The sequence below is a fragment of the Mauremys mutica genome, chromosome 23, assembly GCF_020497125.1.
Source record: "Mauremys mutica isolate MM-2020 ecotype Southern chromosome 23, ASM2049712v1, whole genome shotgun sequence".
Classification (NCBI taxonomy): Eukaryota; Metazoa; Chordata; order Testudines; family Geoemydidae; genus Mauremys; species Mauremys mutica.
Genome location: NC_059094.1, coordinates 9,059,115 through 9,083,737, shown reverse-complemented (window position 1 = coordinate 9,083,737; position 24,623 = coordinate 9,059,115). Strand labels below are relative to the sequence as shown.

At 54.8% G+C, this 24,623-nt stretch overlaps 1 protein-coding gene across 2 annotated transcripts in view; it reads left to right on the top strand.

Moving 5' to 3' along the window:
- The window catches only part of PTPRU (protein tyrosine phosphatase receptor type U), a 277,217-nt gene that overhangs the window by 103,631 nt on the left and 148,963 nt on the right, over positions 1–24,623 (top strand). For both annotated transcript variants that reach the window (XM_044998066.1, XM_044998067.1), the window contains exon 3: positions 22,724–22,995. In XM_044998066.1, the coding sequence (XP_044854001.1) occupies positions 22,724–22,995 (272 nt within the window). The remainder of the gene's footprint in view (positions 1–22,723; positions 22,996–24,623) is intronic.

Genomic DNA, 24,623 nt, shown 5'->3' with positions numbered 1-24,623 from the left:
GTCTCATGGTCTTAGATTAAAATGAGTTTTTATTGGAGATCAGCCAATTTCAGGGAGCCTAGAATTTATTTGGACAGATCCTGGCTGCTGGCCATCGTCCCTCTGCCTTTCGGTTTGGTTTGGGTTTTTTCCCCCTGATTTCGATATGTTTTCCTTCCCTGCCCGGGAAGAAGGTGGATTTCTCTCTCCCACGTTAGCACCTGGCGTTTTTTGTTAGCTAGGTTTTTATTTAAAGGGACAGCGCCGCTGTTCCTAGACTATCCGTTCCCTTGATACAGAAATCTGGGAGCGATCACCTCAGAGGAGAGGGCTCTGAAAAATGATCGTTAGTGTTTATTATTTGTATTGCGGTGGTGCCTCGAGACCTCAAGTGAGATCGCGGTTCCATTGTGCTAGGGGCTGTACATATACCTAGAGAGAGAGCCCATTGCCCAAAGAGCTTGCAGTCTAAATAGACAAAGGGTAGGAGGGGAAACGTAGGAGAGACAGCTAACTTATCACCGGCATTGGCTTCACAGTAAAGATGCTGGAAAAGCCTCAGCCGTTAAGAACGCTGGCAAATGGGCCCAATCTTTTTCAGTCGCTGCTTCCCAAGATGGAGTCCCCCGGCGTGTAAGCATGGCTGCATTCATTGTTCCTGGATGGACACGTTTACATTTAGCCGTATACAAACAGGCATTCTTGGCTTGCGCCAGATCACTCTGGATCAGTGACCTGGCCTCTGCATTTTGGCCGTTCCCCAATTTTTGTTTCACCTGCAAACTTTATCCGTGAGGATTTTAGGTTTTTTTTATCAGTGACCTGGAAGATGTTGACTAGCGTAGGGCCAAGAACTGATCCCACTGGAAACACACCTGCTCGATGCTGATTCCCTGTGTACACGTCTATTGTCCAAACTCCACCTTAACACCTTCCTCCGGAGCCTGTTCTCCGGTGGAGCTGCCCCTGCTTCGCTCCGGGTCAAGGGCGTTCAGAACCCAGCTTGGTGTCCCTTTGACAGAGCCGCCTCTGTGCTGGAGATAATGTACCAGGCTCTTTTTCACCCCCTCGAGTTTGGGAAATCGCCTGTATTCACCGATGTCATTTCAGCCTGGGGATTGCCCATCGCTCGCCCTGTCCAACCCATGGCCATGGGGATGCAAACTGGGAATTGCAGCGTCTCCTTCCTCTGCCCCTGTCACTCTTCCCTGCCCAGCTTGTAGCCTCATTAGGCGGACAGAGTGATGCCGGGAGGGGCTTGTGGGCATGTTTCACGCCGCCACAGCTCGACTGGCTGCCAAGAAAGATTTGCAGGCCACCAGCTGCCGGGGCCCACATGGGCACAGGGTAGCAGTGGCCGTAAAACCCCCAGTAGATAACTGGCTGTTTAATGCAGTCCAGCCCCCCTCAGCCCAGGCGTACCTCTGCTGCCACTGGGGAGTGCTGGGCACCTAAAGACAGCAGCACCGTGAAAACGGGCAGCAGTGTAACGCTTGCGGAGACGCACGGGCTTTTTGGTGTGAAGAGGTTGTTAGGCATGAGGGAAGCTGTGTGCGCTAGCGGGTAAGGCCCTGGGACTCGAGAGCTGAGTTCTAGGCCAGGTGACCGTGGGCAGATCATATCCCTGCTCTGTGCCTCAGTTTCCCTCCCCACCTTTGGGTATTTCTATTGGGAGCTCTTTGGGGCGGGGACTGTCTCTCCCCATGTGCTTGTCAGGATTGTGGGGGTTCCCCAGTTTAGCCTGATCCCACCGATATTTCCAGTGACCCGGTGTCTCTGCTTTCACACAGTGTTATTTATGATTTGTAGCGCTGTAGCACCAGGCAGTCATGGACCAGGACACCCTGGTGCTAGGTGCTGTACAGACAGAGCGAAGGGACAGACCCTGTTAATAATAAATTAATGGAGATAGGATATCTCATAGAGCTAGAAGGGACCTTGAAAGGTCATCGAGTCCAGCCCCCTGCCTTCACTAGCAGGACCAAGTACTGATTTTTGCCCCAGATCCCTAGGTGGCCCCCTCAAGGATTGAACTCACAACCCTGGGTTTAGCAGGCCAATGCTCAAACCACTGCCCTGCCCTTGGTGAGTGTGTTCAGAACGCAGCTCTGGGGGAGAGGGCCTGGCCCAGCTAATCCTGTTGAAGGATTTGACTGAAGGCTCCCCCAGCCTTTCTAAAAAATTCCTGCTGGCCCCTCCTCGCTGCCAAAGGCCTCAAATCCTCTCTTTGCCAGGCTCCCTTTCATACCCTTTTTGTGTATTTAAAAAAAAAAAATGGAACAACCTGGAGGAGAACAGTCGTTCCTCCCCCCGCTGTGTTGGTTCAGATCGGCTCTTTCGTTTGTTTTCAAACATTTGCGCCAATGGCTGACAAAGCAGCCTCGGCACGACTCCCCAGCACAGCCGCCAGCCGGCCATTTCCAACCCGTGTCTCTGTCCTCCCACTCCAGCGAGCCAGATTCTCTCCCCCCCGTTTGCTGCCCTTGTCATGAGACTCCAGGCATCAGCCGAAGAGCGTAGGAGGTCTGTTTGCCAGGAGGCGCTTGGCTTTTTCGGCCCCTTGGAGCTGCTGGTGGGGGGAGCTTGTTAATTGGGCTCGGGATTGGATTTTCACAGCAGCCTTCAGAGGAATTCAAAGAGACTTTGTTAAATGGAGCTGCTGTCATTTCGCTCAGTGCGGCGGCATCACGGGAATCCTCCGGCGGAGAAGTGATTTTTCTCACGGCGCCTGTGAATTGTGCTGGAAAATATGGTTTGATTAAACCCTGGGCTGTTCCCCTCCCCCCCAATCTCATCCCTTTTCTTCAAAGTGGATTCAGCTCTGGTAGATGGCGTGAGATCGACAGCCCTGAGGATAGAAAAGTTCAGCTTACCTGCGGCGGTGGGGCAGCCTTCCCCAGTACCGTTCCCCCAAAGCTCTGGAGGATGCAGGGAATTTCATCTCCGTGGTCACTCAGTGCTTGGCCTTTCTGCTGAGATGGGGCCAGCTGTGGCAGTGGCCATCGGGATGTGGTCATCTGTGGGCATGGAGCTGGGCTGAGACACACCAAACTTGGGTGAAGGGATTGTCTCATCTCTGTCTGTACAGCACCAAGCACGGTGGGGCATTACCGTACCACAAAGGGTTGTTTCTGATTAAATATTTGATGCATTGGGGTTCTGATTAAATCCTTGTCGTGAGTTACTTGACTGTGAAATTGACCCGGCTGTGGTGAAACGAGCCCTGTTTTGTTTTGAAAGATGCACACAAATGATCTCACAGCAGCTGTGAAAGCCTCCTGCTTTTCCATGCGTTCAAATGGAAGCTTCACCCCGGGCTTCTTCTCCTCATCGACAGGCAGATGAGCCTTTGCTTTCCCACTTGATTCCTAATGATTCTTTTAAACGATTGCAATAATATTAGCAGCAGAACGCCAAGTGCTTTACGAAGCAGGTCGGTATCATTGTCGCTGCTTTACAGATGGGGAAACTGAGGTACGGGGCAGTAAGTGACTTGCGACAGTCACCCAACAGACTAGGAGCGGAGCTGGGACAAGAACCCCGGTCTCCATAGCACCACTCTGGTGTTCTAGCCACAGGGCCGCACTGCCATGCTGAGTTTGGGGGTGGCTTGAAGTGAGTGAATGTCCCTGTACTCAGCCACCATGCAGCTTTGCAACCCACAGCTGAGCGGGGGTTGTGGGAAGGCCGGAGAACAGTGAGCTGTTAGGGGTGTGTTGTCCTGTGCCCCGGCAGGGAAATGAAAAGACCCCATCTCCCTGCAGCCCTTCCCCTCTGTTCCTGCCGCCTAGCAGGCAGGGAGCCCTTGCCAGCTGTCCTGGGGTCGGGTGCTAGCTGCTGAACGGAGCCGTCCTTGAGAGGGCAGCCAATGCTGTCATGTTTCCTCATTAAAAAGGCAGCGGGGGGGATATTGCTTTGCTCAGGCCTGGCAGCTCCAGGGGGTGTAACCTCCAGCTTCCCTTCCCTGCAGCACCATGAGAGAGCTGGCTGCTGGAGGAGCCATGTCCCTGCAACATGGCTCCTTCCTTAGAGGTTTTTAAGGTCAGGCCCTGGCTGGGATGATTTAGTTGGGGTTGGTCCTGCTTTGAGCAGGGGGTTGGATTAGATACCTCCTGAGGTCCCTTCCAACCCTGAGATTCTAGGATTCTATGAACATGCCCGGCGCCACCCTTGTGCCTGACCGTATTCGCTTGTTGCAAGGTGCATGATTCACAGCCGTGGAGACTGAAGTCTCCTACGTATTCCTAGGACACAGGCAACGCTGGTGAGGGCAGAGCAAACCGCTCTGCCGGCGCGCTTCAGTCCTCCCCGAGACGGACCCCCTCTAGGAGGGAGGCGGGCGGTAAGTGCTGGGAGGTTCGGCTAAACTGGGCCAGCCCAACCCTGGGAACTGCAAACTGGAGGCGAATAGAATCATAGAAATGTAGGGCTGGGGGGGGACCCCAGGAGGCCCTCTCCTCCGTCCTCCCGCGCTGAGGCAGGGCTAAGTCCAGGGTGCCTCGGCATTGCAAACACCCCGCCAGGGCGGGGAAGCTGCATACAGGGGCACAGAGCGCCCACCTGTGGCTGTGTGTGGTATAGCTGCACGCGGCAGGGCTAAAGCAAAGCCCAGGGTCCTTTTCCGTGCTCTCTGGTTCCGTGGCGCCACTTGTCCGGCACTTGCAGACAGGAGGACCCTGAGCTTAGGAGAAGACAAGGGACCAAAAGCACCGTGTTGCTCCCCCCATGAGAGAGCACAGTGTGTGTGTGCATGCGTATGTGTGTCTGCACTGCCCTGGATACAAGATGGCTGCCTGCCTCTGTGGTTGGGATTTAAAGGCCCAAGACACAGTTGAATAACTAAAGCCGTCATGGTGCCTAATGTTTCAGGTGGGTGGGTGGACATGCCGTCTCCATTGACAGGCCAGGCATATTCCAATGGGTTGCCCCGCTGTGCTGCACTGTTGCACTAGCGGGTGGGGTCGGGGGAGCAGCAGTGACGAGGTTAACAGCCTGCCCCGGTGTTTGCAGTCCTGGCACATGTGTGATGGCTTGTCACGTGGATCCCCACTTTGCTGAGCAGAGGGGCTGGTTCTGGCAGCTCTGCCGCCAGCTCCCCGGGCCCTGCAGTGCAACGATCGCTTTGGAGCGAGGCGAAGTGGCTGGTGAAGATTTCAATCCGTTTCCCTCAGAGATCTGTTAACTCGCTAACTCGTTCCGTTTCCTCCTGGCGCGGGCTGCACGGTAACAGCCACCTCACCCCGCTTGTGGATTACATCTCCTCCCGGCTCCGGCTCGGGTGTTCTGGAGGGTAGAAACTGTTCTTTGCTGGTTTCTTTGTGCCGCGGATGGTTTTTGTCTGCACCTGCTTGATGCCACGTCAGGCTCTGAGCTGGCTGGGCTCTGTCGCTTTATGGTGTGAACTGAAATACTAACAGGGGCATAAATTGCCAGGGCCCGACAAGCGGGTCCCATCTTGTCCTGCGGGGCCAGTTTGTAAGAAGCTCTGATGGAGCCTTTCACCAAAGCCTTTTCTGTAGTGGGACCCTCCTCCCATCTAGCTGGGAAAGGGCAGGTGGTCACGATCCCCTGACACCTGTTAATCTCCAGGTCGACAGCCAAGTGACCGCACTCCCAGTCTGCCTTAGCAGCCACTGCAGACGGTTGCCACCTGGTCCATGTTCAGCGGCCTCCTGCAAAATGCGCTGGTGCCAGCCAGGCCAAGCAGGCAGCTGTTTGTTTAAAAAAACCTACCCCCAAATGCACACAGGCTTAGCAAAGAGGAGGGAGAGAAGGGGCCAGGAGGGACCACTCTCTGCCCTAGGGGGGAACCCACCAGCTCAGAGCCAGTGCGCGTCAGGGGTGGGTCCGGGAAGCCCACCCTGACACTGTGCTGTCCCTGCCCTGTGGTTAAAGAGAGGCACCACCGCATGCCCCGTACCCCCCGCCCGGCGGGGTTAGTGAGTTCCCAGGTTGGTTGTACTGAGCGCCTGGTGTCACTGCCCAGGGCATCGCTGCACATTGCAATTGGTAGCGCCGAGGTCTAGTGTTCCCAGCCATCCATCATACTTATGCACCCAGCCCTTTGCATAGCGTCATTCTGTAGCTGGTTTCGCTTCTGCTCTGAATGCTGCACACAGCGAACCCCCAAGGGGCGAGGTGTCAATCAGCACGTTGGCCAGCGGGAAACCCCTGCAACGGTGCCGTTTACCACAGCGGGCACCAAGCCCTTCCCCCGCACAGAGCTGGCAGGAAGGGAGCGGACGATAAACATCTCAACCCGTCAGAGCACCGCGTTCGGATTCGCCGGGATGCACGGGCTCTTACTCTTCCGGGGCAGAGGGAAGGTAGGAACTGCCAGACTGGTGTGGACTCCAGGTCCGTCTGGCCCAGTGTCTTGTCTCCGACCGTGGCCAGCACCAACTGCTGCTGAGGAAGGAGAACGCCCAGGAGAAAGACAACGTGCCCCATCCCTGCCTAACCGCTAAGTGGCACTGCCGATGAGCATTCCCCTTCACACCCCTGGTGGTTCGGGGGTGGTCCATGCCCTGACCCAGGAGGGTTTAGATCCCTTCCAGGACACTCGAGTATTTACTAGCACAACAGGGTAGATATCTATCTATCTATCTATCTATCTATCTATCTATCTATCTATCTAAATGTCTAATAACACCTGTGAGTTGCATCACTTCATGTGTGACTGGCAGGTGCTCAGACCCTGCAGTGGTGAGGCTGGTAGAAGAGTCTGTGATACCTCCCGGGGGTCCCCAGGGATGTGAGGCATCTTCCCCCCCCGCCATTAGCGTAGGGGTCTGTGCCTGCCGGGGATCAGCTCCCCAACTCCACCAGCCCTCCCCTGTGGGACCCTCCGGCCCCGCCGTTGCTCTCCAAGGTTGGCAATGGGCAGACGCATCTCCCTGGCGTGTCCAGCCCCTGCTCCACTGGACGCTCGCAGTGTTCACCAGTGGGCTGCTCCCAAAGGGACGGTAGGGCCCAGCGTCCCAGCACCACCTCACATCGCCACGGCGCTTAGATATGTTTGTAGTGAAATTAAATGTACGTTTATTTAACAAGCCCAGAGATTCAAGTGACAGCGAGTAGAAGTACTGGAAACAGAGGGCTACAGTTCAGATACACTCACACCACACATTCTGCAGCCTAGACTTACTGACACAGACACTTTCCTCTCGCACACGGCACTGCTCACCCAAAGCCCTTCCGGGGTTTTACAGGCCAGCTTGGCTGCCCTCTTCCATTCGTGAGAGAGTCACTTGCCTTCTTGGTGCCTCTTGGTGCCCTCGCATGGATCAGGGCAGACCTTTGTTCTCGTTCATAAACAGGGTGTCCGCCGCTGATTGTTCTTTTCCTGGGGCTTCCCGTGGTGAATTCACAACCTTGTGATTCGCTTCTGGCTCAGGATGCAAGTAGCCCGCCATTGTGAAGCGGGCAATATACAATGACCAGACAGAGATAAGTGTCAGTTACCCCCGTCTGACAGGAAACTGTCCAGGGCATATCACCACCTGCTGTCCTGCCTTACCTTACGGAGATAACTTGCAGTGTAGATGCGTCACTTCTTAAGAAGGATCTTTACGTACATTTGGCAGGGATTGCGATGACCAGGGGGCTGCTGGCTCTCGGTAGAGACCTCACATGCCACCCTTTGGTGAACTATTATGTGGATATCCAGTGTAGGGGATCCCTGGAAAACCCTATGCACCGTCTGTGCCCTCTGCACCAAGGGGTCCAGGGTCACAATAGCTGTATAGACTAGACTAGAATTGGCCTCAATGAGATCTTGTGTCCGGGAGTTCATAACTCTCTTGAGTATTTGCACAACTGCGGCGTACTGGTGCAAATGAAAGTGAATCCCCCGCACATGAATGATTTGTGTGTGTGAAGGTTTGTCCCCAGCGGTGGATTAAAGCTCCGCAGACGGACGCCTGTGGACTGGTGGGTGTGTCTAAGCTGCACTCAGAGCTGTGACTGCAGCACCTGTAGGTGTACAGAGCTAGCTTTGATCAAGCCACCTCCAATCACACTCGCAGTGAAGCTGCAGCAGCGTGGCTGGCAGCATGGGCTCGTGGCTCCGGTACATACCTGGGGTCCCAGGTGGGCTTGTACAGTTAAAGTGAACAAGCTGCGGGCTGCAAATGTAATTGACGAAACATCTTCCAACCCCTCGGAGCCATGAATCTGGTAGCAGCAATCAGGAGCGATTTGCTAACAAGGAGAGGGAAACGTGCAAACACATCATTGCTTCCTGCGAGCCCTTACAGCAGCGCTGGGCAGCCTGCGGCCCCCACTTCCCGCAGCTCCCCTTGGCCGGGAACGGCGAACCGCGGCCACTGGGCGCTGCGGACGGTCAGCGTCAGCAAACTGTCTTGCAGCCCGCAATCCCATTACCCCGATGGGCCGCAGGCTGCCCGCCACTGCCTGACAGACGGATGCCTGCCACAGCCATGATGGAAAGCCCTGCTGTGTACTAGAAAAGGGGCATTCAGACATACCCAGTCCCTACTCTCTCATTCTTTGTGTTACAGTGGCACAAAGAGACCCCAGCTGAGATTGGGGCACCATTGTGGTAGGTGCTGTACATCCGTGTAGTCAGAGTCACACCCTGCCCCTGAGAGTTCACACTCTAGACAGACAAAGGAGGGAGGGGAAACAAGTCATGGAGGTGGAAAGTGACATGTCCCAGGGCACCCGGCAAGTCGATAGCAGAGTAAGGTGTAGACTGAGGTCTCCTGACTCTTAGTTCTGTGCCTGCCCCACTGGCCCACGCTCCCTCTTGGCATGCACGTAGTTTATAATCTCTTTCCTCGTGGACCAGCAGATCTGAAATCCCTGCGTTTTAGTAACTCGTGGTGGCTCTGAGGTATCACCACAGCTTGAGTTCCACACCCTGCCATATGTCTAAGTAGCGAGATTTAATTAAAGAGCAAACGCCCTGCAGGCAAACATCTTGGCTACATGCCGTGTGCAGCGGCCTAGATCCCAGGAGGTCTAGAACCCAGAAGGGATCCCGATGACCCACATGGCGACTGACAGCACTTAGCCACCGTGTTTGGCTGCAGAACGGACTTTCCCTGCTTTGGATTCAGATTCCCCATGGAGCGCTTTTAACAAGTGCTGGAGAACTCCATGGGCACGTCCTGACTCTTCGCCTTGAGCCAGTCGCTGCCTGCAGGAAGGCTCCCAGCTTGCAGAACTCAGATCTGAACCCAACGGGTAATGGTACAGGGCGTGCCCTTGGATTATGTGTCCGTGCAGGCAATATTTGCCCTTTCAGTGGCTCTGCCTTGTAGTCGTCCTCTCTCATTTTGTCTGGCTCTGCTCCTCTTCCTCGATTCGTAACATAACCTGACTGGCTGGGAGAGACACTTTTGGGTGATGAAATGGGGGAAAGACTAACCCACCTCCGTTCAGTACAATGGCAGAGGTTGAGGTCCCTCTCCCAAGTCAGGCATTCAGCAGCTGCCACAGCTGGAAAGCGAGCGCCACTCAATAGGATTAAACTAGCTGCTTTGGTGAAGCCAGGTCACGCCTGTAACCTCTGTGCTCTGCTCGCTCACCTGACCTCCCGCTATTGGCCTCTTGCATACCTGGCGCTTATGTGCATGGGCAGATCTCCCAGCAGCGAGAGGTGGAAACCCTTTGGCAGGGTTGCAACACTCGGCAGGCCCTCAGCGCCCCCTGCAGGCTGTCACCTGAAAGAGCCTTGGTTTCGGAGCAGAGCCGGGTGACATTTTTCAGACAAAACTTTTTTTGACACAAAACGCAGACTCAGGGCAAGTGAAACATTTCACCAGCTTGTGCTGAATTCACTGAATTATTTCGGCCAAGCAAACAAAAAGTCCAAATGTTTCCTTTTTGCTGTTTTCAGAATGAAACATTTTGATTTTTTTTAAAATTCAAAATGACTTTGTTTTGACTTGTACTTCGATTTTATTTGAAAACAAAGGTTAAAAAAAATAAAACCCTGGACAATGGTAAGCTTTGCTTTGAGTCCAGCCAAATGGTTCATTTGACCTCACGACATAAATATTTTGTTTTGCCAAAAATAAATGGTGTTTTGCATTGAGCCGAAATGATTTTTTCTCCCAATTTTTTTTTCCAGTTCAGCCACTGCATCGAAAAATCAGTTCTTCCGGCAGGGCTATGCCACTTCAGCAGGGAGCAGGATTTATTTTAAGTAACTGGGGGCTGTTAAACACGAGTGCAGTGTGATACTTCATTAATTGCCTTGTGAGTGGGAGATAGCATACCTGTTGCTAGGGTTATCTAGCACTTGCGCTATGCCTGTGGGCAGATCCCTAATTTACCTCTGTAAAGAGAGTGTGACACAATTAGCCTTTCGCAGATTAAAAATGGTATGTGTTTGCTTAGAGGATGACTGGCGGTTTGCGCCTGTCTGTCTGTCTGTCGCCACCTGTTGTCTCTTGCCTTATACGTAGGTCTGCGCTTAAAACTTGGGTTGATATAGTCATGTCAGTGAGGAGGAAGATTTTTTTAATGACATTTTGATACTGGCAAACGCCGATATACACACTTGCACTGGTAAATAAGAACATTTGCCGGTATAGCTTATTTTGACCCTTTCTAGTGTAGACAAGCTTAGCTCGAAAGCTCTTTGGGGCAGGGACTGTCTTTCCATTCTGTGTTTGTGCAGCACCTGGCACAATGGGGTCTGGCCCATGACTGGGGTTCTAGATCCTGCTATAATGCTGCTAATTATCAGACAATCACGCTACAATTTCAGCAGTGAGGCTAGGCAGAGCCGAACCCAGCAATCAGCACTGTGTTGGTTTCGGTGCCGTTCTCTTAGTATCAGGATGGAAGACCAACCAGTTGCAAAGGGTTTTTTCCCCAAGGAATGCCCGCCACGTGGCTGGCAATCACGGGGACATCTAAAGCTTCAGGAGTGTGGTAAGATCACCAGTAATGGGAATGAACTGACTATCCAGTCAGGTCACCTTAAGGACCTAGCTAGAGATTAGGGTGACCAGGCAGCAAATGTGAAAAATCGGGACAGGGGATCGGGGGGTAATAGGAGCCTATAAGACCCACAAATCGGGACTGTCCCTATAAAATTGGGACATCTGGTCACCCGACTAGAGATTGATCCGGGTGGCGCTGGATCTGCAAAGGAGGCCACCTCCCTTTGGGCTTTGCCTTGAGCGTGATGAAAATGTGCGGCAATTACTGTGAAATGCTGTTATTATTGTCTCACATAACTTCACCGTAGTGCAGTGGTTTTGAGGTTGAGAGGCTGTATCGGTAACTTAACGATAAGTTAATTGCAACAGGGATGTTGTAATTAACCCCCAAACCAATTATAAACCCAGGAAATTCAGAACTGCTGTTATACTGAAAAATATTTATTTATTTATTTATTTACCTTTTTTTTTTTAGGTCAGAAATGCATAGTTAAGGCAGCCAAACCACTTGGAATCTGCCCTGTAGTAACACCATGCACTAGCCAGCCCATTATAATTAAAGCATTTCAGTGTTTGTGCTCCCAGATTAGATTAAACTGAGTTTTAAAAACCTATGCCAGTTTCAAATATTTTTTTACACCTCATGGCATCGCTCCAACCAAGCCCCCTGTGCCAGGCGCTGTACAGACCATAGGATCATAGACATGCCGGGCTGCAAGGGCCCTCGAGAGGTCATCAAGCCCAGCTCTCTGTGCTGAGGCAGGACCAAGAAAACCTCTAGACCATCCCTGACAGGTGATTGTCCAACCTGGTCTTAAAAACCTCCAGTGATGGGGATTCCACAACCTCCCTAAGAAGCCTAATGACCCTTATAGTTAGGGCATGTTGCCTGATCTCTAACCTAAATCTCCCTTTCTGAAGATTAAACTGATTTACTTCTTGTCCTGGCTTCAGTGCACATGGAGAACACAGTCCTCTTCATAAACAGCCCTGAACATAGCTGAAGACCATTGTCATTTCATAGAATCTCAGGAGGTCATCTAGTCCCACCCCCTGCTCAAAGCAAGACCAATCCCCAAATGGCCCCCTCAAGGATTGAACTCACAACCCTGGGTTTAGCAGGCCAATGCTCAAACCACTGAGCTATCCCTCTCTCCTCAGTCTTTGTTTCTCCAGACTAAACATGCCCCCCCCCGCCACTTTTTAACATTTCCTCATAGAAAAGGTTTAGAAAACCAGACCTCATTTCTCTTGCTCTTCTCTGGACTCGCTCCATTTTGTCCACGTCTTTCCCAAAGCGTGGCTCCCACAACTGGACACAGTCCCCCAGCTGAGACCTCGCCTGTGCTGTGTAGAGCAGGACAATTATGTCCCATGTCTCACGTACGACCCTCCTGTTAATACACCCCAGCATGATACTGGCCTTTTTCGCCATATGGAGTCAGAGACATTCCCACTCCCTAAGAGCTTGCCATGTAAGGAGGCAAGGGGTGGGAGAAAGGATACATTACTGTACAGATGGGGAATTGAGACACCCAGAGATTAAGTGCCTTGCCCAAGGTCACATGGGGAGGTCTGTGGCAGAGCTCCTGAATCCCATCTGGCTAAAAGACATCACTGTACTACTTAGATTTGTAAGTACATTAGAGCTACTCTAGGGTGTTCAGTTTTCAAACAACATTTGTAGCATGGTGGCATTATAACAGGGGTCGGCAGCCTTTCAGAAGTGCTGTGCCGAATCTTCATTTATTCGCTCTAATTTAAGGTTTTGCGTGCCAGTCATACATTTGAACGTTTTTAGAAGGTTTCTTTCTATAAGTCTATAATATAGAACTAAATGATTGTTGTATGTAAAGTAAATAAGGCTTTTAAAATGTTTAAGAAGCTTCATTTAAAATTAAATTAAAATGCAGAGCCCCCGGACTGGTGGCCAGGACCCGGGCAGTGTGAGTGCCACTGAAAATCAGCTCACGTGCTGCCTTCGGCACCATGCCATAGGTTGCCTACCCCTGTATTATAAGAATATCCATGCTCTGGGCTCCTTTTCTCTAGCTTTTGGGATACCATCCCCGGCTCCGGGGCAGAGGAGCTCCCATCTCATATTCTCCTAAATACATGGCCAGATTTTCAACAGACCCCGGGGGCCGAGCACATGTGAAAATCTAGCCCCGAAGTGTCCCAGTGGGAATTGCTGGGGTCAAGAAAATATGGCCCTGCGCTCTTCCGAGAATTTGGCCCAGTCTGCATAACCCCCTGGGATTGCTGGAGTTCTCCGCCTGCTTGGAGCTGTGCTCCGAGCGTTTCTCCAACAGGCTGGGTGTTGGGGGTGATGCTCCCATGCACCCTCGGTGCTGCTCAAGTGCCGATCCAAACGTGCATTGTGCTTGAGGTTTTACTCACCACTTCTCTCAGCGAGCGGCGTACGTGGCTCAGGTTCCAGATGTCGAATCCTCCCTACCATCTAGCTGTTACTGACATTGCTAATCATTGTTACTACTCCCTAGTGGGGAAGGCGGCTTGGGAATAGCCGTGGTCAAGCCTAATGGATTCCCGTGGGTGGAAGCAGCTGCAATGGGCTTTGCGAAGGCTGAGCGTCCCTGTCTGCGTGCTGGGAGTGCTGATAACAGGCAGCTGATGAGCTGTGTGGGAACGTACCACCCTCCCGAGCTTTAGATAAGCACACACAGTAAGATACTCCTCTGCGGTGCTCACCATGAGTCAGTCCCAGCTGCCTCTGTCTACCAACACCACAGTACCTCAGCAATCTGTAGTGTATCCATCCTTACTGCACCCATTATATAGATGGGGAGCTGAGGCACAGAGAGGCTAATTGCCTTGCCCAAGGTCACCCTGGAAGGCTGTAGCAGCAGAGACTCGAAGCCAGGTCTCTGAGGGCCAAAGCTCACACCTTCACCACTGGACCATCCTTCCTTTCCTTGGCATGGGAGCCCCCTTCTGCCACCCTTCCTGGATCCTGCCCTTAGTAGGACTACTCCCCACCCCACATGCCCCTGGGATTGCGGGGGGAAGGGCAGACAGCTCTGTCCCAGTGGGGGGCTCCAGACGGCTCTGGAGAAGAATGTGTGTCTGTTTCACCCCATGGAACTCACCAGGCTTTGGGTTTTGTTCCAGACCAGATCCTCTGCTGGTGTAAATCAGTGCATGGAGCGACACTGATTTACTCCAGCTCAGGATTCGGCCTGCAGAGCTCAGCACACGTTCACAAGCTAAGGCCAATCTGGTGTTTTGCAGAATTCATGCCACCATGATATCAGCTACCCTTGGCTATTTGATTTGCTCTCCTGAAAGGTGACACGGAGGTGGGGTGGGGACGCGCCAGGAACTGGAACAAAGGGAATTGCTCCTAGATCCTGAGGGGTAAACCTCATCTGGGCAGGAGACAGAGCCTTCTCGGGGGCCGGTCTGAGACTGGAATGAGCTTTCCCAGGAGCCACCCCCCACCTTCCAGAATAGTGAGACAGTCTTCTCCGCCCTGCCGTTGCTTCCTTAAAAACAGAGCAGTCTGCACAGAACGCCTTCCGAATATTCCCTCCCGGAGACAGGCCGAACCACACGTGTTAGTAAGGCAGCTTAATGCCCAACTGGAAGGTGCTCACGTACGCTGGGGATGAGGACAGGACGAGAACCTAACATGTCTCAGCCCATCCCTGGCCAATGTGGTACTGGTCCCTACGGAACATTCCCCAGAGGAGCCCGTATGAACGTAGCCAGATATCTCCCAGCATCTTTCCATGCCTGACGCCAGGGGCCTGTGCACATCCCCCTGCCTCGGCTGCGATGTCGTTTCTCTGAGTTCTCTCCAGCAGGTTAATTTTAGTCTCACTTCGTTGTCTGGCTTCTTTGGGGGGAGGCGAGGTTTTCATTTATTAATGAGCCCCTGGCAGATTGGACAGGGAGAGCGATTGCTTTTGGAAGACGGCCCTTGGCTGCGGTTCAGATGTCAGAGCGGGCTGGTGATGGCTTTCAGGGTCCCCGCTTTTCCTGGGTCAAATGGAGCCGATCTCATTAGTGCAGGAATCATTTTGCTGGGGGGAGGGGGGGAGAGAGAAAGAAATATACATATTATATTAGCTTTACTTTTCTCAATGGAATTTGACTCCCATCAATTACACCATCTTCTCCCTACATCAGCCTAAAACGCCGCACAGGGACATTGGGTCCAGAGGGGTGGTTTCATTAATGGGGGGGGGGGGGCGGGTGGAGGGGTAAGCAACCCCTCAGGAGCCCTGGCAACAGGAGGGCTGGCTAAGAGGCAGTGTGGACAGGGTGCTAGATTCCCACTGAGGAGATCTTCTTCTGGTCCTAGCTGTTGTGCTGGCACATGGGTTTAATCACATCCCTGCCTCAGTTTCCCCTTTCCTCAGATAGGGATAAATGAGGCCTCTCTGCTGTCCTTGGAGGAAGAGCTCTACAGAAGGGGTACATAGTGCGCCAGAACCTCGCCCTGGGGTATATTGGTGCAGCTGTGTGGATTTCAGTGGCGCTATGTTGATTTACCCCAGCTGGGGATCTGGCCCTGTGTGTGTTTAGGAAGGAGTGATGTTGCCCTTTAGTGGCTGCACACAGAAGGGACGAGGGACCTGCGCCTGCTGGGGTGATCAGCTCCCCCTTGCAGCTTGGAGGCATGTGGTTCTTTGGGGGCTGAGGGAGGAGGCTTCTAGGCCTCGCTGTGTGTGAGTGAGACAGATTTGTCAGGCCGTTGGGCCTGTGTTCTGCACACCTGGGATCACCATGATGTGGCAGTTTCTCGGGGCCTCTCTCATCTGCAGTGTGCATCTTTCACTCTCCCTGAAAAATCAGTTCCCTCCCCCCCTTGGCAAATGGACAAACCCACCATTCCCTGCTTCCTGCCTGCTCTCCCCCATCCCTGTGCAGCTTTGGCCAAGGGCTGGGATTTTTTTCACACATCTGCAAGCAGCTGATGAAATCACAGAGAAAAATGGCTCCATAGTAATCTAACTGGAAAGCAAAAAAAATCTGCAACTGCAAAAAGCAACATCGTCACAGATCCATGGCCACATTGGACCTCATGGTGGCACACTCCAAGCTAGAACTCAGATCCCTGCTAACTGAGCTAAAAGAGAATCTCCCTTAGCTGCTAGCAATATGGGGCCCATAACACACAATTGAGTAGTTCTGATTTCATCCAATAGAGGGCAGTGGTGCATGCACGCACTAGCCCTTTTATTACAGGACTGTCCTTTCCTGAAAGCCTGAGTTGCCAGGGGAGAGTTCTTGGAAGAGAATAATGAGGATTAATTTAAATTAAACAGTGGTAAAAGCTATTAATAATTAAAGGGCCACTGTCAAGAAAACAACGGTAGATTTAAATAAATGACTTGGCTTGGTTAGTTACAGCATCCGGTGTTATTAAAATGGAAAGAACATTAATAATCTCATTTTCATTTCATTGTGTCCCCATCCTTGGCGGCTTGAGACTGCAGGCGATCAGGTCTGGGATTCAGACACACGCTAACTGCTGGGCCAGTCCTGTCAGCGTCACCTTCCCATGCCTGGCCTTATTGCTCTCTGGCCGCTGCCCTGGCTTTCGCTGCAGTGTGATGGCTACGTGTAAGGTCTGGGGGTTAAAGCAAGGGGCAAGGACCACTGGATTCTGTTCCTAACTTGGGGGGTGTAGCTTAGGGGTTAGTGCAAGAACCAAGATTCCGTGGTTTTGTGCCGAGCTGTGTGAGCTGAGTGTAGTTTAGGGGACAGAGCTGCCAGGACTCCTGGGTTTTATTTCTAACTTGGAGGGATGGGGGTTGTTTATGGACTGGAGGAGGCTGGGAATCAAGACTCCTTCGTTCTGGCCCAGACCCACAAAGATACTTAGGTGCCTAAACCCCAGATTTAGGTGCTGCAGCTCTCTACAAGGCCCCTGTTCGGCTGCCACCGAACTCCATAGGGGCCTAAACTCACTCGGCGCCTGATTTTTTGCTGTCAGAGTTTCCCCTGGCACCGAAGTTTCTGCCTCTGGGAATGTCCCTCCCTCTAGGCGTCCAGACGCCTGTCTCACGCCTAAGCCCCGAGGGAACCTAGCACTTCTCCCAATTCGCTGTCCAGGGAGTCTCAGCACCGAATGCAGCCTCTGTGGAGCCCGTTGTTGTTCCGGCGGCACCACAACCCCTATGTCCTTTTGTGGCACCAGCCTCTCTTCTTAGCGCTGTGAGCTGAGTGTAGGGCCTGGTGCCAGGACTCCTGGGTTCTGCCAGCAGCTCTTCTGCTGCCTCACTCAGTCCCTTCTCTGCACCCGCAACTGTGAATGGGGATAACGTCACATCCCCGGGAGCGGGTGGGGTGTGTGTGTGGGGTAAATATGTCGTTTGTGCAGGGCTGTGAGAGTGGTGGATGGACGCAGGGGGCCGTGTACGCTGAGCGTTGTCTGGCAGCCAAGTGGGCATCCCGGAGAGCCCAGGAGCCGAGATGCCGGCGGTTGTTAAGCTAACGGCCTCTGAACGCTCTCGCTAGCTGAGCACGGTTTAAAATCAGCAGCAACTGTGTGTTAAATGATACGAGATGATGGAAATGGAAATGAAATGGTTCAAATCCGGCCGGGGACGGCAGTGGCAATGCAGCCCGAGCAGTGAGCGTTAAAGAAAAATAACCAGCACGTCTCTGGTGCAATAGCAATCACCAGGGCCAGTTTTAGTGGGATCCTGGAGGCTGCATTGTAGCAGCAGGAGGAGGACGCTGAGAGGCTTGCGTGTGGCTTGGGAGAAGGAAGCTCAGGGCTCATCCCGGCATGCTCAGGTTTGGGACCGCTGGCGTTTAGCCCCAGCTCTGCATGGCTGCTGGGCCTTTGGGGCCTAATGCAGCATTTCCTAGATGGGCAGCGGGGTGTCTGCGTGCAGCCAGCAGGCTGTGCCAAAAGCGATGTACGAACCCTTTGAAGAGCCCAGGCGAACCCGCTTATCCACACTGCAGAGCGGTGCTTGGCATCCAGCCCTCCTGATTTAGCAGGGCCAGACCTGAGCCTGCCCTATCGCGCTGAGTGCAGGGCTCTAGCTTCCTCTCCAGATGTTGGTATTGAACTTTCAAATGCTGGCGGGTGTGGTGAGACACCCCTCCCCCAAGGCCTGGTCCACCCCCTTCCCGATGCAAAATTTTCCTGTTATCTCCTAACGAGCATCCCCCACCCCGCCGTCTCTCAACACCTCCAACCCACCCCCAGAAGAGCCCCCTTCCCAGCTCTCTGATGGACTAACGAAACATTTATAAACTAAAAAAAGAAATGTGAGTGACTGGCACGGTTAAAGCAGGTAAACGTTCACACGCAAACGAGTCACGGCCTCGGGTTCTAAAAGGTAAGAGAAGCTCCTATAATAAGCAGCTCTGTATGTCCTTCAGGACTAACCCAAGCTTAACAGCTGAGGATCTCTTGCTTATGCTTAGAAGGCTTTGCCCCTCAGATTTCAAACAGCACAGACACAGGCACAGACTTCCGTTTTCCTGGGTGGGTGCTCCGCTCCCTCTCCGCCCTGAGGTCCCAGCCCTCTCCACCCCTTCCCCATAGGCCCTGCCCTCACCCCGCCTCTCCCTGCCCCTATTCCAGCCCCTTCCCTAAGCACACCCTGCCCTCGCTCCACCTCTTCCCGCCCCCTCTCCGCCCCCTGCCGCCGAACAGCTGATCGGTGGGTGGCTATTTCTTTTCACCGAGCTGAGCACCCCCGGAGGCGGCGCCTATGAGTATAGAGATGAAAAAGTTCCTTCTGGTGAGGCATGTTTAGTCTCGTCCCCCAGAGTTCACACGGACGGGTCGGCCGCATGTCTCCTCTGCACGGGTGTGGGGGGAGCCATCAGCGGAGTCTTGTGTTCTCTGATGTCCCGCAGTGGCTTGTCTGATGCCTGTAGAGCTCGTGTTGGGCAGGAGATGACAGCGTTTGGGAGACATTGGTACTTCACACGCGCTAACGCGTCTCTCCTGGCGGGTGGGGGGTTCCGGTTTCATAGCAAACACTTTTATCGTTCCAGAGCAAACACTTCAGCGTTACCTTAGAGCCTGGGATACCGATGTGATCAGTGGGATTAATGCAGGCAACAGTTTACAAGCATTTCATAAAATCCAAGCACTCGACACATCTCCATAAAGCGAATCCCTGTTTTAGCAACACTAACCCGCAGCTGAACCAGACTGGGGTCCAGCTCCGCATCTGACAGTGTTCGGGGCGGCCTATGGGGCTGGACAACAGTTAGCGCCTGGTCTGCCAGCATCACTCCCTCCACACGGCTCTGCTGGCTGTGAAGGCAGGTAGGGAACCGGGACAGGCTGCGGGCAAGGCCCAGATTCTCCAGGGTATTTGGGCCCCTGCCGCCGAAATCACTGGGCGTTAGGTAAGAATCTGGGCCCGTGTGACTTTGCCCCCATGATTACAACAGCAGGTCAGTGGCAGAGCTGGGGATAGAGCCCGAGGCCCCTGCTCTGCCCGCTAGACCACACTGCCTTTGGGAGCTCATGAAGGATAAAGACCCCGCGGATCTGGGATAAGTGACATGCCCCAACTCAGGCTCCAGGTCTCTGTCAGGCTGGGCCGGGGAGCTGGTTTTCCTAATCCCAAACCCACTCACCATGGGGCGTGTGAAAGTTGGCAGAGCCTGGCAGAGTGGTGGGTCTGGACTCTGGGAAAGGGGACAGGTGAACAAGGAGGGTCAGAGGAGAAAAGCGTCCGGTGGAAAATAGGATCAAAGGCAGCAGGTGGGGGGGGGGGACTATGCTAAGGAAAAAACAAGTGGGTCTATATGCAACATGTGGGACCCCGACCTGTGGCAGCCTGGATCACGGGACGCTTCTCTCCCTAGCACACGGCACAGCCCACTCTCCAGCTGGAAATGCATGTGCTCTAAATTGGGCAGCCCGTTGGGGGCAAAACCCTGGGCCAGATCCTCAGGGAGGTCGATCGGTGCTGCTCGGGTGAAGCCCCTGGACCTTACACCCATTTTCGCTGGCTGAGGAACAGGAGTTTAGATCAGTTGTTCTCCGCTTTTCCATCCTGGGGACCCTTCCCTCCCGAGACCCCCACCCCCTCAAGCTGGGACCCTCTCCCAGTTTGCAGTGCGGGGAGGGTACGTTGACCGAGACCTCCTGACTCCTGTGTGCGACCCTGTGGTTAGATCCCGGGAAGAGAGGACTCAACCCCTCCCTCCAGGCATCCAGCAGACCCTCCAATTCCCTGAGCCTTGCTCCCCCGCTCCTCCCCATACCATAACCCACCCCAGTGCCCAAGGATCCTGAGGCGGGTGGGAGCTACACAGCCGTGGCTTGTTGACAGGACCCAGCCATCACCCGGGTGACGACGAGCTTCCTGTCACTTGTCAAGTTCAGGCCCAGCCGCGGTGTGTCTGACAGCCCGAGGAAGCCAGGCTGCCGTGTCTGTGTCGGATTTCCCCTCCCTGCCACTCCACCCTGCGCTGCAGCTGCCTTGGGGCCTCTCTTAGAGTGCCACTCCTGCCAGGCTGTGATGCAGACCGTGCCCGATAGGCGGGCAGCCTAGCCAAAGAGCCAGAGACTGGTGCTGTTACCAGTCGGGGGAAAGCACGGTCTGGGGAACGAGGGATTTCCACCTTCTGGGCTGCCCCGAGGGCCGGGGCAGTCCCTGGGGTGCATCGGGGCAGTCCCAAGACCTGCTTTAGTCTCACCTGTCTCCCTACAGGCCGCTCTGCTGGAGCGTAGAGAGGCTTGGATGGATTAGTTGTCGGTAACGGTCGATTTCACTGGACACTCACAAACCAACCGTAAATATTTCCATCTCTGGGAGGTGAAAAGTACAGAGAGGGAAAATAAGAAAACTGCTGCTTCCGAAGTTACTAGCATTTGATTTAAGGATACTTATTTTGCGTTTTGACAGTTATAAAGCTTACATTTTTTTGCATCAGTGTCTTCAGTCATTAAATAATTATTGTCTGGCCCCCCATTGTCTGACACCCCCCCCCATTTATTGCAGTGGTGAAAATTTAAATGGATAAAAATCAGGGTAAAATGCTTTCAAGTAAACATCCATGTTATCTGTTGAAATTCTACAAAAAAAAAGAAAATTGAATTCTGGCCACACCCCATCCTGGCCTGACACAGCCCCCCTGCCCCCAGCATGCCCTGCCCTCGAGTCTGGGCGGGGGCGTGTGTTTGGCAAGCAGTGCATTAGCCCAGCCCGCCCTAGACAGAGGACTGTTGTTTCACCTGCTTGACTGTGTCTCCAATGTAAATTGAGCAAGGGGAGGCCAGGCACAGTGGAAGTACATTTACATATAAGGTAAACAAGGCCATCGAACTAGCAAGTGGGGGAGATGGCACTTAATGATCATGCTGGGGGCTGTACCCCAGGAAGCCTTCCTGGCTCTTCAAACAGAGAACTGGCCTTTGGGAAATGGAAGCAGAAACAGAAAGCGATTTGGGCATCCATCACCTGAGGGACACAGGAGGCCAGAGCTCTTGACACCTGAGAAAGGTGGATCCCTCAGCCCCAGGGGAACTGAGAACTGACTATAGGTGAGAAACCTGCTTAGACAATGATTGTAACTTGCTGAAGTTAAGTTTTAGACGCTAGAAAGCGTGTTTGGTTTGGTTGTAACTTTGTCTGTCTCTCACTCTGACTTGAAATCATGTAAACCTCTGTCGTTAATACATTTATTCTGGTTTTACTACAAAACCATCTCAGTGCTGTTCTAGCGAAGCGTGGGTCAGCAGGCTGATGGGGGCTCCGCGTCTCTTTGCAGGCGGCAAACTTAATAACTTCTGTGAGCGCGCAGTGAGAGGGACTGGCCGCCGCAGAGAGACGTCTCTGGGGAGCTAAAGCAACAGCAGCCACCGGGCGCTTCCCTTAATCCTCTCCCTCACGTGGGAGGGTCAGTCTTCTTCCATTGGCTGTACTCTCTCCTGGCAGGCTGCGCGGCCGCGGGGTGACGTTGAGGCTGGGGAGGGGAACAAGGAGCACATTTAATAGGTTCTTTGCCCCAGCGAATAACTCATCGAAACGTCAGTCACTGTCTGAGCAGCGTTCCTGGGCCAGCCATCTGCTTGTGAAGCCGGGGAGATGTCAGAGCTCGTAGCAATGATTTGCCAGGAGGAGCCCGTTGAGCCAAAGGAAACACATCAATCGCACAAATCGCACTTACCTGCACTGCATAGCTCATCCCTCAGCCCCTCTGCCTGGGAGCGGGAGGAGCTGGGTTCAGGGCCCAGTTCACCCTTGCCTTGCACCTTGCATAGCCAGCTCGTCACTCTGCCAGGACCCGAGCTAGCTAGATGAGTTATCTCGGGAATGCGAGCTGGAGCTGCAAGCACGCTCCCTGGCTGCGTACACAAGAGAGCCGTGCAAACAAAGACGGGACACGGCAGAGCCCTTCGGGCCTAGGAGGGGGTGGAGGCAAGAATGGGGAGGAGAACGAGCCGCTGGCAGAAGTGGCTTTGAAGGAGGAGTGAGAGGGTGCTGGGATCTGGCCGGCTGCACCAGGGGTAAGCGGGGAGAAGGAAAGAAGAAACAAAGAGCTGAAGTGCCCAGGTCAGCGGCCCAGGCCAGGCTGTAGCGTCGCACCCAGTGCTCGGCGGTAACAGGTTTGGCTCCCAAGGTGGGCAGAGGCAGTGGATTGGAGCATTGCTGGCTGGCATGGCAGGATTCATGCAGCTGAGAGTCCCGGTATGGACGGAGCGGTCCCAGAGAGAGGGTCGGGGATTCAGCAGGCGGCGGGCACGCAGTGGCTGGGGGCTAGACTACGGCAGATGTGGGCAGGGAGTCGGACGCGCACAGATCCCCGGGCGACTGGGTGCCGCTGAGCCGGTAAAGCCTCCTCATTCTCCTGCCTCTGCCTCGCAGGTTCCTACCTGATGGTCAACGCCTCCCAGCACGCGCCGGGGCAGAAAGCGCATCTCCTCTTCCAGACGCTGAGCGAGAACGACACCCACTGCCTCCAGTTCAGCTACTTCATGTACAGCCGGGATGGCCACAGCCCCGGCTCCCTCAACGTCTACGTGAAGGTGAACGGGGGCCCGCTGGGCAGCCTGGTGTGGAACGTGTCCGGCTCCCATGGGCGGCAGTGGCACCAGGCCGAGCTGGCCGTCAGCATGTTCTGGCCCAACGAGTACCAGGTGAGCGGGAAGCCTCCCTCAGGGCGGAGGCTGGGAGATGGTCGTGCGGAGGCCGCAGGGGGATTTGGGACAGTAACTGAGCTGAGCGGGCCATGGAGGAGAGAGAGGCCTTTGAACTCGCCGCCACGCAGCCCTCGGGCCGGGCGCCAAGGGACACCACCGCGCCCAGGCAGTGCCCCTTGCTATTGCAGGGCCTGATCCTGAGCCCGTGGCTGGGCCCGGGGCCCTGCTCCTGAAGAACACACACAGCTGCCTCTTGATGACCCACGGCCCCCCTGGTTATTCCAGCCCTGGGCCCCCCGTTGCGCCGGTACCCCTCAATCCCAACCCACAGCCCCCCCCCGGCTATTCCAGCCCTGGGCCCCGCCATTATACCGGTACCCCTCAGTCCCAACCCCACCCCGGCTATTCCAGCCCTGGGCCCCCCATCGCACCGGTACCCCTCAATCCCAACCCCCCCGGCTATTCCAGCCCTGGGCCCCCCATTGCGCCGGTACCCCTCAGTCCCAACCCCCCCGGCTATTCCAGCCCTGGGCCCCCCATTGCGCCGGTACCCCTCAATCCCAACCCCCCCCCGGCTATTCCAGCCCTGGGCCCCCCATCGCACCGGTACCCCTCAATCCCAACCCCCCCGGCTATTCCAGCCCTGGGCCCCCCATTGCGCCAGTACCCCTCAATCCCAACCCCCCCGGCTATTCCAGCCCTGGGCCCCCCATTGCGCCGGTACCCCTCAGTCCCAACCCCCCCAGGCTATTCCAGCCCTGGGCCCCCCATTGCGCCGGTACCCCTCAATCCCAACCCACAGCCCCCCTGGCTATTCCAGCCCTGGGCCCCCCATCGCGCCGGTACCCCTCAATCCCAACCCCCCCCGGCTATTCCAGCCCTGGGCCCCCCATCGCACCGGTACCCCTCAATCCCAACCCCCCCCCGGCTATTCCAGCCCTGGGCCCCGCCATTGTACCGGTACCCCTCAATCCCAACCCCAACCCCCCCGGCTATTCCAGCCCTGGGCCCCCCCATTGCGCCGGTACCCCTCAGTCCCAACCCCCCCGGCTATTCCAGCCCTGGGCCCTGCCATTGTACCGGTACCCCTCAGTCCCACCCCCCCGGCTATTCCAGCCCTGGGCTCCCCATCACACCGGTACCCCTCAATCCCACCCCCCCGGCTATTCCAGCCCTGGGCCCCCCATTGCGCTGGTACCCCTCAATCCCAACCCCCCCCGGCTATTCCAGCCCTGGGCCCCCCATTGCGCGGGTACCCCTCAATCCCAACCCCCCCCGGCTATTCCAGCCCTGGGCTCCCCATCGCACCGGTACCCCTCAATCCCAACCCCCCCGGCTATTCCAGCCCTGGGCCCCCCATTGCGCTGGTACCCCTCAATCCCACCCCCCCCGGGCTATTCCAGCCCTGGGCTCCCCATCGCACCGGTACCCCTCAATCCCAACCCCCCCGGCTATTCCAGCCCTGGGTCCCCCATCGCGCTGGTACCCCTCAATCCCAACCCCCCAGCTATTCCAGCCCTGGGCCCCCCATTGCGCTGGTACCCCTCAATCCCAACCCCCCCCGGCTATTCCAGCTGGGCCCCCCCATCGCGCCGGTACCCCTCAATCCCAACCCCCTCCCGGCT